A 13,358-nucleotide genomic window follows, 5' to 3' on the forward strand; every position below is an offset into this window, starting at 1 on the left:
TTTAACTTAATTTCGGAACAACTTTCAATGAGAACAGAAAATACGTTGTACTCTCTAGAAATATTTATCATTTTCACCGCTTTGAATATATATATATGTATTTTTTAATTAATTAAGATTTAACTTGCGCGTTCTCAGTGATGTCATTTGTGTGCGACGGATGTACTTCTGCAACGTGCTGAAGAAAATTCACGTGTGCTAAATTCTCTTCACACACCACGTTTAAACTCGGTTTCCCCTGGAATATCTGTTGTGTAAGTATAGTAAAATGTATTTATCTCTTCAGCCAATGCAGTCATATTTGTGTTCGCTAAGGTTTTGGCATTTTTCTCGGCCACTGCGTGCGGTCATGCAAAGAAGTTCTGCTCGTCGGATTCGTGATGGTTCTATCTGTTCCTGGTGGTGAAAAACATTTGTTTGCTACTGCTATAGGGTTATTCTACAACGTGTTGTATGTACGTAAATGAATAACTTTGAACAAACTAGTCAACGGTCACAAATGCACATCTGTTTATATGTCATTGAGTCTTGAAACTGCTCGCATATTATTACCACCCAAATATATTTGCTAACCACGGTAGATAAACGCCAGTCCTTAGAATTGTGTGGGACATATAATATTATGTCACGCTTTTGATTTATTATAAAGATTTTTTTCTTGAGTTTCTACTTTAGCTAAAACTAATTAGATCAATATATTTAAGTTTACATTTCCCCTTTGTGTGAAATATTCATGGCAAACTTAGTCATTATAGGACATTATTAACATTTTATTGTTTGGCACATATCACATTCATTGCAGCAAATGTAGATACAGCAAACTCACTTTTTATGCTTTATAAATAAATTCATAATATATTTTATCAGTAAAACCATCCAAACCTGGAAAACGGCAAAAATAATCTTTCAACTAGTCTCTACTTGGTTATTGTTTTAGTTTCCGTTTTATTTTTACATTTCTATTCTTTTGGCTCCCTTGTTTTTCATACTTATTTTATTTTAATAAAAATAATAATAATTTTGCTTCAAAGTATTGTGTTTGGTCATCAGTAAATCACTGCGTATTATGTCTTTTGTACAGCCCCTACAAGGTTATGCCATGTTATCATCTTCTTTGAGAGTTTTGTATGATATTGTGTCATGATGTATAAAATAAAAATCTAAAACTGATAACAGATTGGCTAAAACCAAGCATCTGTAAGCGTCACTTGTAAATAGCTTAAGATGCTAAAACAAAAGGTGGTTAATATTTTACATTGAAATGTATGTTGTTGTTCTATCTATGCATCCAAAAGACATTCCTCCCCAACAGTTGGTTTTATTTTATATGCATTGGTGCATTTTTCTGTCTGTAATGCTTAGTGTAAGTCAGAGCCATGGGTCGGAAGTTGGATCCCACCAACAAAGTGAAGAGAGGACCTGGTAAGAAAGCCAGGAAGCAGAAGGGGGCAGAGGTTGAACTCGCAAAGTTTATTACTGATGGTAAGGATTTATTTGTTTTCTGTCCGTTATTAGTTTATGAATCAATAGTGGTTTGTAAAAGTGCCTTTTTATATATTAAAATCCAATTGCATAACCTATTTTAATATATGTTTCTTTCTTTGTAGAGGATACTGGACCAAAGCGTTTGTCAAGCAGAGCCAGGAAACGGTACGAGTAGGCTGGCTAAAAGTGTCGACTCCTTATGTGATGTAAATTGATTTTTGTGGATTTTTTTGGTCTGAATTTTCAGAGCTGCAAAGAGAGCAGACAATTCCAAAAATCTCAAGGAAGTTCCAAAAAAACAGCCCAAAAAAGGTACAGTTTAGTGTGATTTTTTTTATTTTTTTATTTATTTATTTGTTGGTTTGTTTTTAACACGTAAAAAGAGGCAGAATGCAGCAGGAGTTTTTCCCCCACAATCTGTGGTATGCAGAAAGAATTACAGTTGTACTTTAAAAAATGAGAAAATGAAATGTATTCTTTTTTGGCACGTATGAATTTGTTAAATATACTTTTTAGCTAACTCAAATAAATCAGGGACGTAGTTGTTTTAGGGGTACTTCAGTGACACTCACAGGGAACTGGAGGAATTATGCTTTTGTCCACCTTTATTTATTATCTAGATGTTTTATTCAATTTTTCATAAATTGTTTCGGATATTAATTTTTCTATTTGTTGGTGTTTAAATGTTGATGCCCAAACTTTTTTATGTCAATTCCTATAAAGGTTTTACAGATGAAAACAGTAAGTGGTTGAAACCTACAAAGAGAAAGCGTAAGGCCGATGAGGCGGGAAGTGAAGACGACAGCGAGGAACTCTGGGAAGAAAGTGATGGTGATGAATATGAGGAGGAGAAAGTTCAGCTTCAGCAGAAGGGAAGCAAAGGCCCTGCAAAAACAGAAATAAAAGAAGTAGAGGGAGACGAGGATGATAAAGATGACAGTGACGAAGACATGGTTGATGACTATGGGGCTCTGGATGATGGGAGTGAAGATGAAGCACAGGAAGAGGACAGCGATGCAGAGGATGTAAGTGATCTTTTCTTGATTACTACATCGTTTAGCTTGTGGGTTTTTTTTAAAGTGACAACTTGCAATTGGGTAAAAGAAAACAAATTGTCTAAATCATTAAATACTCGAAAGTAGAATTAGATATGGACTAAAAGACTTCTGTGATTCAAATGCACATCAAAGAAATAAAACAGGCATCATTCTTACACCACTTCATCATTGAGTTTCAAATGTCAATACCAGCTGACAAAGATGTCTCACAGTTCTCTTACTTTCCAATGTAAGAACTCTGAACTGGGAACTTTCTGGTCTTAAAACACCTTTGAGAACCTTGTGTGGAGGATTTGTCCAGCAGTAGACAGCATTTATTTACCCAAGATTATGGTCTTAGTAAGATGAATAGTTATGTTTCTATCTTACAAAGTTAGAGTACCGGTAACTTGCTTTTACCTCATACTGTAAAGGCCTCTGCCTGTCTTCTGTTCTTTTAAGAACTTTTGTTGTCCAATGTCACCATTAAATTCATGTTGACAAATTCACATTCAGAAGTCTTTAGAAATAGGAAAAAACACACACACACACACACACACACATATATATATTTTTTTTCCATCCTTACAGTAAAAATATAAGAATCGGGCTCTGCTGTAGAAACACTTTCATCCTTTGAAAAGCAGAAAGAATGAATTTTTGTAACCCGACAATCATTGTTGTGAATTTAAAGAAATATTTTTTTCTGCAATCAGCTTCTTCCAATTGAACGTGCAGCCAAAAAGGAGAAAAAGCAAAAGAAATTAATGGACCTTGGGAGTGAAGATGATGATGACGATGATGATGATGAAGAAGAGGAGGAGGAGGAAGATGATGGGGACGAAAAAGATGAACAGCAAGACGAAGACATGGATGAGGACGGCACCTTAGAAACCAACACAGATGAGGTGGACAGATTCCGGCTGCCGGATCCAGAGGAGAGTGAAAAAGAGGGTGGGGTATTTCTATCTACTGCAGAAACATCGAACCAAAAACTAGAAATGACTTTCTTCACAGCCACCCTAATCATCATATCTACCTTTAGGAATGCTGTCTCTGGACCTGAAGACCATCCATCAGAGAATAAAGGACAACGTGGATGTTCTCTGTAACTTCTCAGCAAAAAGGGAGGAGGGCAAAGCCCGAGGAGACTATGTCTCTCTCCTCAAGAAAGATCTCTGCACCTATTACAGCTACAACAGCTTCCTCATCGACAAACTGATGGAACTCTTTCCTCTCTCTGAGGTGAGTTCTTTGAACTTTCAGGGTTTTTGTTTATTAGACACAGATCTATGAAGACTCTCATTCATCCAGGTTGGTTCCATTGTAGTAGGTTTAGGGGATGTCATCTGGACTTGGTTTCAAAGTTGGAAGACGTTTCACCTCTTATCCAAGAGGCTTTGTCAATTCTGGAATAGCTGGTCTAAGAGCTGGTATATATGCGCTCATGGGGGAGGAGTCAGACCTGAAACTGGAGGTGTTGTCCACTTAGCCTATGTGGTTTCGGGTCGGGAAAGAGAGGACCAATGTGGAGAGCGAGTCACTGACTCCCCAACCCCCAGCTGAGGACAAAGGACTATTAACGATAAGATAAGATAAGATAAGATATTCCTTTATTCGTCCCACGATGGGGAAATTTCCTTTTTTGCGGCAGCAGTACAGTGCAGAGAGAGAGAGCAATATATAAAAGAAACAAACTATGGAGTCAATATACTCACATATATACACAATATACACATACATTTCCAAAAAATAAAAATAAAAAAAAAATTGCACAGGATGACCATATATCGGTTATTGCACAGGATAAAAGAAATATGACAGAGCCGATGATGTTGGTTAACGTGGTTCACTGGGAGCAGTTAAGGTTGTACAGTCTAACGGCAGCAGGTAGAAACGACCTGCGGTGTCGCTCCTTCAGACACTTAGGATGTCTCAGTCTGACGCTGAAGGAGCTGCACATATATACCAGCTCTTAGACCAGCTATTCCAGAATTGACAAAGCCTCTTGGATAAGAGGTGAAACGTCTTCCAACTTTAAAACCAAGTCCAGATGACATCCCCTAAACCTACTACAATATTAGACACAGAGTTGTTGATGTTTGGTTGAAAGTTTTATGCCTAAAAGGTTTGTTGTTGTTTCACAGCTGGTTGATTTCCTTGAAGCCAATGAAATTCAGAGACCTGTCACAATTCGGACCAACACGCTGAAAACACGAAGGCGGGACCTTGCACAGGTAACTTACCTTTAGACATTTAGCATCTTAGATTACCTCATAAGCGGGTAGTAGAGGACGCATCTGTCCTCACCTGTTAAAAAGCTAAAGCTCCAGTGTTTACATTCTTTAGGCTATCGTAACTCTTTACCCGATCACACAAATAACACAATTCCAGTGGACTCTGAAGCACAGAAAAGCAGCCTTGTGGTCATATACAGCATTTTATATTAGTAGTGTGTTGCACATTGTTGCAAAGCCGATATGAGAAGCTGCTTTTCTCCACGTCAGAATCAGGTGATTCACATTGATCACGTAAACAGTTGAAGATTTGGTCTGTGTCAAAGAGCGTGTGGTGCTGGTGACATCTCAGGTGTTGGAGGGTTAAGGAAGAAGCTAGTCAATGACACAGGACCTCTGAGGTTAAATATTGATCTAACTAATTCAGAAATACAAAGAACTTTGTTTCGACAGGCTGCAAATTTTCCTGATCCTCTCTGAATAAAATAATTTGCCTGTTACGGTTTGACAAATGTGCATAATAACAAAATGATTGTGAGCAGATGTACAGGAGGAAGTTGTCTAGATCTAAATCAAAGCAAATTCTATGGGTGTGTCCAAATTGGAGGGCTGCGTTCTTCCTGGGCTGCATTTGTAGTCTGCTTACGTCACAGCGCTCCGACAAGTGCTGTCTAAATTCAACGATTCCTTCAAACGCGGCCAACGAATACGGCCAACTTTTTCCTGACCAAGGATTGGTCTGATGTATCCCAAGATGCATTGCGGCCGAACCCATAGATTTTCTCACAACAATGGCGGACTTGGAGATAATTACACCTTTTTATAATTACACCTACTAGATTGAAAGTCGGATCAAATAAGCCAGGAAAATTTTCAACTCCATGCCTGGTTCACTACTCCTCTCTGATTGGGACTTACAGTTGCTAGGCGACAGGACATTCGCTGATGTAACGGCTGGAATTATTTAAAGGCTAGACTCGTCCAAATTCACGGCAGCTAACATCCGGCCGACGTCGCCGGGGAAGGCCGCGGCCATTGAAGGACGCAGCCCTGGAGTTTGGACACACCCTTGCCGAGCTCTCCAAAACATATAAACCCAAGCTACTCACTCAACATTGTCCATGTTTTCCATGATAATGCAATAAATGAAGTCCAGAAAACTCGGCAGTAGCTCCTCCCACACACGTCTGGAGCGTCAAACTTAGGAAAACAATTTCTTGACAAGTGTTGAGCAGTGAATATAATGCGCGTCAAAGGAGAGGCATCCGATGCGAATTTGACGTGCAAATTGTGTTCAGTGTGGACGCAGCTTTAAAACCAACTGGGTATTAAAACCCAAATTCTCCCCCAGGTGGACACTCTTCCTGGTTAAATGTGTTTATGTTCTTCCTAGAGGCCTAAAGTTGACAATAAGTCTTGCAAGAAGAAAACCACCTAAATACTTAAATGAAACTTATGTGTTAAGTTTTTTTAAGATTTGCATGTGCATGTTCTGCAGAAACCAGTGTCAAATGTTGACCTTGTTTTACTTTTTCTTGCTCAGGCTTTGATTAACAGAGGGGTTAACCTTGATCCAATTGGGAAATGGTCTAAAGTTGGACTGGTTATCTATGACTCATCTGTTCCAGTTGGTGAGTTTCTGTTTTAGTGCTCAGAACTTAAGTCAATCAAGTCTTTATTGAAGAGTGTCTCAGACTGACTGCAGCTAAGAAACATTTTGCTTCAGTTCTTCACCTTGTGTGTGTGTGTGTGTTTTTGTGCAGGTGCGACCCCTGAGTATCTGGCTGGTCACTACATGCTGCAGGGAGCCTCCAGCTTTCTGCCTGTCATGGCTCTTTCTCCACAGGAAGGAGAGATGGTGCTGGACATGAGTTCAGCTCCAGGAGGCAAGACCACCTACATAGGTAATTTATCTTCTTATTCGTGACAATTACCTTAACGTTTCCGGCAAATTCAAAAGTCTTATGCGTTTGTTTCAACTCTCAGCCCAGCTTATGAGAAACACAGGAGTTATTGTTGCAAACGATGCCAACTCTGAAAGACTGAAGAGCGTGGTGGGAAATATTCATCGTTTGGGGGTCACCAACACCGTTGTCTGCAACTATGATGGCAGGCAGTTCCCAAAGGTACGTACGTGTGGTTAACAGCGTGCGTTTCGTTTGTTACGGTGTTGTGTTTAGGATCAGTGCTGTCAACTGTCTGAGGGCCTTAGCTTTTACTTTTGCAGCTTCTTGAATCTTTCCTGTGTTCAGCTGGATGGTTTGGCTGCATTTAACATTGACATTTTGTCAAAGGTAATGGGCGGGTTTGATCGAGTTCTGCTTGACGCACCCTGCTCGGGAACCGGAGTCATTGCCAAAGATCCAGCTGTAAAGACCAGCAAGGTTAAAAAAGAACAATTATTTTTATTATCATTATGATTCCTGGTGTTTAGTTTTTGCTTTAATATTTTTTTCTTTTAACTCTGTTTGCCGGTAGGATGAGGCGGATATCCTGCGCTCGGCTCACTTGCAGAAAGAGCTCATTCTCTCTGCTATTGATTCTGTCAATGCTGAGTCACCTTCAGGAGGATACGTGGTCTACTGCACATGCTCAATAACGGTATGCGCTTATACAAGTGGGCTTTTGTGCACAACACTTGCTACTTGTTTTTTTTTAAAAAGTAAACTCACAATAAAACAGATCTGTCTCCGATTTGTTTTTGTTTTTTAGATTTTAGAAGGAATATGTATGTCCCCATATTTAATAATTCTTAATGTCTTTTAAAAACAATCAGCCATTATCTCTTATAATTTTTTCCCCTCAAAAGTACTGGTTTCTTCAAACAAAACAAACAAAAAAAAATCCCCTCTTAGAAGTGGAAATGCGGCAGGGAGGAAAATGAAGTCATTGTTGCATCAACATCTGAGGGAAACACAATTCAAACCTATTTTAAATATTGCAAACAAATTAGGAGACATTGGAGAGTTGTCTTAGTTTGAGCCGGGTTAGAAAAATGAATGTGTTTTGACTAGGCCTGCACAATAAATCCCCAAATTATCGTTATCACGATATCAAGCTGTGCAGTATTCATATCGCAAAAGACGGTGAAAATTGCAATAAATGGTTACCTGTTACATGTGCTGAAACAATTCTATGGCAGCTTGAAGTATTTAACGAATCAAATGAATCCCTTTATGCATCCTTTTATCGGATGGAGCCCTTTTATGTTGGATGCTCGCCTCCTATATAGACGAGGGTAGTCAGGAGTGTGACTTAAGTTATGTTGACTCTTAATTTAATTAAACTGTTGTAGTGAAATTGAATTTATCTTTTTGGTTGTTCTGCTATTTGTTCATGTATCGCAAGTTATATCATCACCATAATGATCACTAATATCACAAATTGCAAGTTTTCCTCATCGTGCAGCCCTAGTCTTCAAATGCAGCATCAATTATTAAATCTACAAATTGATTTTCCTTCAAAAGTGTCCGTATCACTTGACTTTTAATGGAAAATTTAAGTTTTATTAATTATGTTTTCACTTTTGTTCAGTTTAAACCATAGGTTGAATTAAAAAAAAACGTTTTTTTTTTTTCTTTCCCAAAAAGTTTTTTTTTTTTTTTTAATAATAATACTAATCAATAATAGAAAAGTAAATTATATTGAATTACAAACTTGTGAACCAAAATCAAATGGTATTAGAATAATAGGAACACCTCCTGACATGAAGTCCTGTCACACAGAACCGGATGGCTCCAGGTCATATAAAGCTGTCGTTTTAAGATAACTCCAGCCTTTGTAAACATAGAACCACCATTTATTGATGATATTTGTGCTTCTAGAATGGGGGAAAAAAAACAGAAAAGAACCATTTTCTGTCATTCTTTTTTTGAAATTTGCTTTTTTTAATCATTGCAGTTGTGACAAAGCGAGTATTTTACTACTCCATGTTTTAGGCTTACTATAGAAGTACTTATTGAAAAGCCTCACCACGCACAATTTGCTTGTAAATGTTATATATTCTATGGTTTTCTCCATCCTGCACTTCTAAAACAATGGCTTTCATTCTTTATGGTTTAGCTCACAATTTATTGAACCCAACAGGTAGAGGAGAACGAGTGGGTGGTGGACTACGCTCTGAAGAAAAGGAATGTGAAATTAGTTCCCACCGGACTCGACTTTGGCAAAGAAGGCTTCACCAAGTAAGTGGACTGACTCACTAAAAAGCCAGACTTCTGTTATCTATTAAACATTAACGCGTCTGCACTTTTAGTTTCAAACAGTTTCGATTCCATCCCTCTCTGAAACTCACGCGGAGATTTTACCCGCACTCCCACAACATGGATGGATTTTTTGTAGCCAAGCTGAAGAAGTTCTCCAATGTGGTTCCAACTGTGCCTGCAGAGAAAGGTGAGGGCTTTTCTCATGTCAGCTTTGTTCCAGGTATCTCTACAGTTCAACGTGAGCTTCTTTGTGTTTCTCCTCATTTTAGAAGAAGAGAAAACGGACACCACAGAGGCTACGGCATCTCCGTCTGCTCCTAAAGATCTTCTGTCCAAAAATGACAAGAAGAAGAGCCAAATGGAAAAGAGAGATGCATCAAAACCAAAAACCAAACCCAATGGAACAACATTCAAGCCAACAGAAGAAAACAGATCAAAGTCCGGCCCCAAAAAAGCAAAGATTGCTAAAATGGATGGAGAGGGTGTGAAGGCAGCCGGAGTTAAGAAGCCTACAGTGAAGGCCGACGTCAAGAACGAAGCCCCCAAATCTGACAAAAACGAAGGGAGTCGATTTGAGAAAAAGCAGGCCAAGAAAAGAAAAAAACCAACAATTCTCAAGAAAAGATTGGGGAAAAACAAATTCCAAAAACTCAAGACCATGTTGAAAAAACACGAAAGAGAGTGATGTGTGGACTACAGGTGGATGCTTGAGGTTACAGAAGAACTTTAACAGTCCCAACAGCAGCTCGTGTGTTCTGATGTTGGCATGCTCGGTTTCAGAGCTGCATGTAATCGTGCTGGACAGACTGGAGTCTCCTCTTTGTTTTACAGAATAGTCGTATTTGTTCAAGCAACAACAATCTACTTAAATGATTAAATAAACCTTTTAAGAAAAATGGTTGTTTGATTGATGGTCCATTTTGTCAGTGGTGTTTTAAACTGGTTAAGTAGAAACATTTAGAAAAGCTAAACTAATTAAGAGAACATAAAATTACCTTGATGTGGAAATAAAAGGAGCAAATTTAAGGTTAATGTAGTTATTGAAGTATAATTTTTTATCCTAAATTTGAACATTAAAATTAAATGGTTGAAGTATAATGTTTAAAGTCTTTCTATGCAGTTTAATTTTATGAAAAGAATTCGGTTTAGGCAGCAGTTTGGCCTAGACGGACTAAAATTCTTGACCAATCAGAGGCTCCCGTTTCGGAACGGAAGCTGTGTTTACATTGTGCAAGATGGCGGCGGGGATGTATTTGGAGCATTATTTGGACAGTAAGTTAACTTGTGCTCCGAACGTACATAAACAAATATCTCTCCAAGCTGGGTTTTTTCTCTCTCTTTTCTTTGCACACTGTCGCTTTTGGTCGGTCTCCCCGTAGAGCAAAAAGTGAGCCGGTCTCATGTGGGTTTACCGGGTTTAGGCTCGGTCTATTTGCTGGAAAGCACCACTCGCATTGACCGAAAAAAGAGAAAAAGGATGCTCTTTGCCATTCCAGTTGATGCAAGTTGTCACCTTTGGATTTAACAACACAATACGAAATATTCTTGAATTACTAACTTAATAGATTTTGGAGATAACAGGAATAGCATCGTGGTGTTACGGTGCGCTAACAATATTTTGCTAGTAGCAGCCACGCTGTTGTTTGGTGTTTGAATAATAAAACAATGCCACTGAAATGTACATGTTAAAAAAATGTCACTGTTTCCCGCCGCCACCAGGTATAGAAAATCTCCCCTTCGAGCTGCAGAGAAACTTCAATTTAATGAGAGATCTCGATCAGAGGACAGAAGGTGAGTTTCAACTGTAAACACTGAAATTATTATTATTCCATATAAAAATTCGTGGAACAAAAGGCAACTTTAAATATGTTTGCATCAACATGGAATCAAGTAATAGACTATTTCACTATGAACTCAGTTTATGCCTTAAAACTCCCAATTCCTAAATAAACATGTCTTTAGATTTGTAAGTTAAGCAATTTGTAAATATTTGCTAATTTTTAAATGCCTTTAATACATTTTCAGTGACAAATTGAGTTAAAATATGTGTACATTATTTTCTTTTTCAGATCTAAAAGGACAGATTGACTCTCTGGCTAAAGAATACACAGCCAACGCGCGGACTCTTTCCTCTGAGCAGAAGTTATCCATACTGAGGCAGATTCAGCAATCCTACAGTAAATGCAAAGAGTTTGGGGATGATAAGGTGCAGCTGGCTATGCAGACCTATGAAATGGTTTGTATCCTTTGGGCATGCAAACACAGACATCTCATTCCAACATCTTTTTGGGAGTTGACATGACTCCACAAATGGAGGCTGCCTGTCTAAACTGATGCTGTAAGAATTTCTTTTTTGTCTTACAGGTTGACAAACACATCAGACGTCTGGACACGGACTTGGCTCGCTTTGAAGCTGACTTGAAGGAAAAGCAGATTGAAAGCACAGACTATGATTCTACTTCTAGTAAGGGGAAGAAAGGTGTGTGCTTTTATTTTAGTTTTTTTTTTACTACAGAACTATAGAATTTAATCTGTTTAGTCAACCATTTCTTTCTCTAGGTGACACCAGACAAAAAGAAAAGAAAGTCGCTAAAACGAGGTCTAAGGTGAAGAGTTCAGATGAAGATGGCAGTCCTAAGAGCGCACAGAAGAAAGTCAAACTTCTTCAACCGTATGAGATCTTTTTTTCCCTACTTGGCGTTTAAAGTTGACACTTTTTATGCCGTATGATCTCATCTATGTTCTCCTCATGTAATCCTCAGAGGAGAGTTCAACAGCCCTTCATCTAACTTTGGGAATGTGCACCCATCTGATGTTCTGGACATGCCTGTGGACCCCAACGAACCCACCTACTGCCTGTGTCACCAGGTGTCCTACGGCGAGATGATTGGCTGTGACAACACAGAAGTGAGTTTTTTCTGTAAATTGCAATAGCAGACTCCTATAGCGTTTCTATTTATGATGGAGGACTGCTTCATTTTCCTCAGAAAGCTATAAGTAGTCCAATGAATAAAATCTGTGTTTCAGAAGAGTCGTATGCAAGCAGGTGGACATAGACAAGGGTAGTTTCTCTTTGTTTTACTTACCAGATGAGTCAGATTTCACTTTTTAGTTATTTCTACATCTATATATTTTTTAATAGCATAACAAAAATGTAAATGGGGTCAAATCATCTTCGTAGTGATGAATTTTTGGGTGACTTGTAATACACTATAGAAAGCTCAAAATAAAACAATCATGTCTTAAAAGTGGTGCACTTTTTGTTTGGTTTTTGGTTCAATTTGGTTAAAATTCATAAAATGTGGGATATTTTAAATAATTAATAATACGCACATTGAATTACTGATGACAGTATGATAAAATATCAGTAACTACATCTCAACTTGTAGGATTATAAAAAAAAATCTCTAAGAAAATTCAACAAACGGATTTCCTTAAAATGTGTTTATTTCAGGTTTTAAATAATTATTTAGTCTTAAATTTTTTTTTTTGTCTTTCCAGTGCTCCATTGAGTGGTTCCATTTTGCATGTGTGGGTTTAACAACCAAACCACGAGGCAAATGGTGAGAAACAATCAAAGCTGGATTTAACAATATGAATTGATTACATTTGTAAAATAATTGAAACAATTGCATTTTTTTCATGACATTATTCTTTTGCAGGTACTGCCCACGGTGCTCTCAGGACAGAAAGAGAAAGTAAAACCCTAGACAACACGGTTCTTGTGAAAAGAAGAAAGTATTTGTTCACTAATTCCTAAAAACTTTAGATTTCACACTTTTTTATCCTTTTTTTTACATTTGGTGCTCTTATTTTGTGTTTACAAGTTTGCCTTGATCGAATACAGTGTGTATGAAGAACCAGAGAGGATTTGAATTTATTTAAGATTTCAAGTTAATTTTCTTTTCTTTTTTAAGAATAATGTGGACATTTTTCCCAAGTTACATTTGGTGCTTTTATTGACTTTGTTTTATTTCCTTTTTGCATATTGTTGTCTAAGTGAATAATAAACACTACGATGTCCTTACTGGTTAATAGTATCAATTTCAATTTTACTGTCTTGTTTTTAATTAATACAACTAGAAATTGTTGGTATTTTCACTAAAAACAGACAGTTTAAGTTTTTTTTTCTTTGATGGTTAGATTTCCATGTTTAGCATTTGGATGCTATATTTTGTTTGAGTAATGGTTAATTAGTAAGATTTACATACAGGCAGTAGTAGTCGTTTTCTAATAGTAAGTTTTATCCATTTCATTTTTAAAAATTGACAGAAAAAGAAAGCAAGATATTTCTTGAGTATTATCATCTCTGTAGCTGAATTATTGGTGAGGGGGTGATTGTGTTGTCAATCATTTGAATACAGCTACTACCTCAAAAAACAAACTGTTCTGTG

At 37.6% G+C, this 13,358-nt stretch overlaps 2 protein-coding genes across 6 annotated transcripts; both read left to right on the forward strand.

The window, feature by feature from the left end:
- The first annotated feature begins 9 nt into the window (after positions 1 to 9).
- nop2 (NOP2 nucleolar protein homolog (yeast)) lies at positions 10 to 9,860 on the forward strand. 2 transcript variants are annotated; one of them, XM_004077971.5, is made up of 16 exons: positions 10 to 254; positions 1,363 to 1,482; positions 1,608 to 1,650; positions 1,733 to 1,797; positions 2,209 to 2,510; positions 3,239 to 3,476; positions 3,568 to 3,767; positions 4,670 to 4,759; positions 6,303 to 6,390; positions 6,523 to 6,663; positions 6,746 to 6,885; positions 7,054 to 7,143; positions 7,238 to 7,360; positions 8,846 to 8,943; positions 9,015 to 9,151; positions 9,234 to 9,860. In XM_004077971.5, the coding sequence occupies exons 2-16, from the start codon at positions 1,377 to 1,379 to the stop codon at positions 9,647 to 9,649; spliced, it is 2,277 nt and encodes a 758-aa protein (XP_004078019.1). In that variant the 5' UTR covers positions 10 to 254; positions 1,363 to 1,376; the 3' UTR covers positions 9,650 to 9,860. The 2 variants fall into 2 exon arrangements, with proteins under 2 accessions (XP_004078019.1, XP_078789639.1); XM_078933513.1 differs by lacking the exon at positions 10 to 254 and adding an exon at positions 437 to 455.
- A 225-nt stretch (positions 9,861 to 10,085) lies between these two features.
- ing4 (inhibitor of growth family, member 4) lies at positions 10,086 to 13,348 on the forward strand. Of its 4 annotated transcripts, XM_078933515.1 has the most exons (9): positions 10,086 to 10,236; positions 10,684 to 10,755; positions 11,034 to 11,200; positions 11,329 to 11,443; positions 11,524 to 11,635; positions 11,727 to 11,871; positions 11,992 to 12,026; positions 12,466 to 12,527; positions 12,627 to 13,348. In XM_078933515.1, exons 1-8 carry the CDS (start codon positions 10,200 to 10,202, stop codon positions 12,503 to 12,505), a joined length of 723 nt encoding a protein of 240 aa, XP_078789641.1. In that variant the 5' UTR covers positions 10,086 to 10,199; the 3' UTR covers positions 12,506 to 12,527; positions 12,627 to 13,348. The 4 variants fall into 4 exon arrangements, with proteins under 4 accessions (XP_078789641.1, XP_011483736.1, XP_078789643.1 ...); XM_011485434.4 differs by lacking the exon at positions 11,992 to 12,026 and having other exon boundaries at positions 10,087 to 10,236; XM_078933517.1 differs by lacking the exons at positions 10,086 to 10,236; positions 11,992 to 12,026 and adding an exon at positions 10,447 to 10,465.
- The last annotated feature ends 10 nt before the right edge of the window (positions 13,349 to 13,358 follow it).

This window comes from Oryzias latipes, chromosome 16 (assembly GCF_053564925.1).
Source record: "Oryzias latipes strain Hd-rR chromosome 16, Olatipes_Hd-rR_3.1".
Classification (NCBI taxonomy): domain Eukaryota; kingdom Metazoa; phylum Chordata; class Actinopteri; order Beloniformes; family Adrianichthyidae; genus Oryzias; species Oryzias latipes.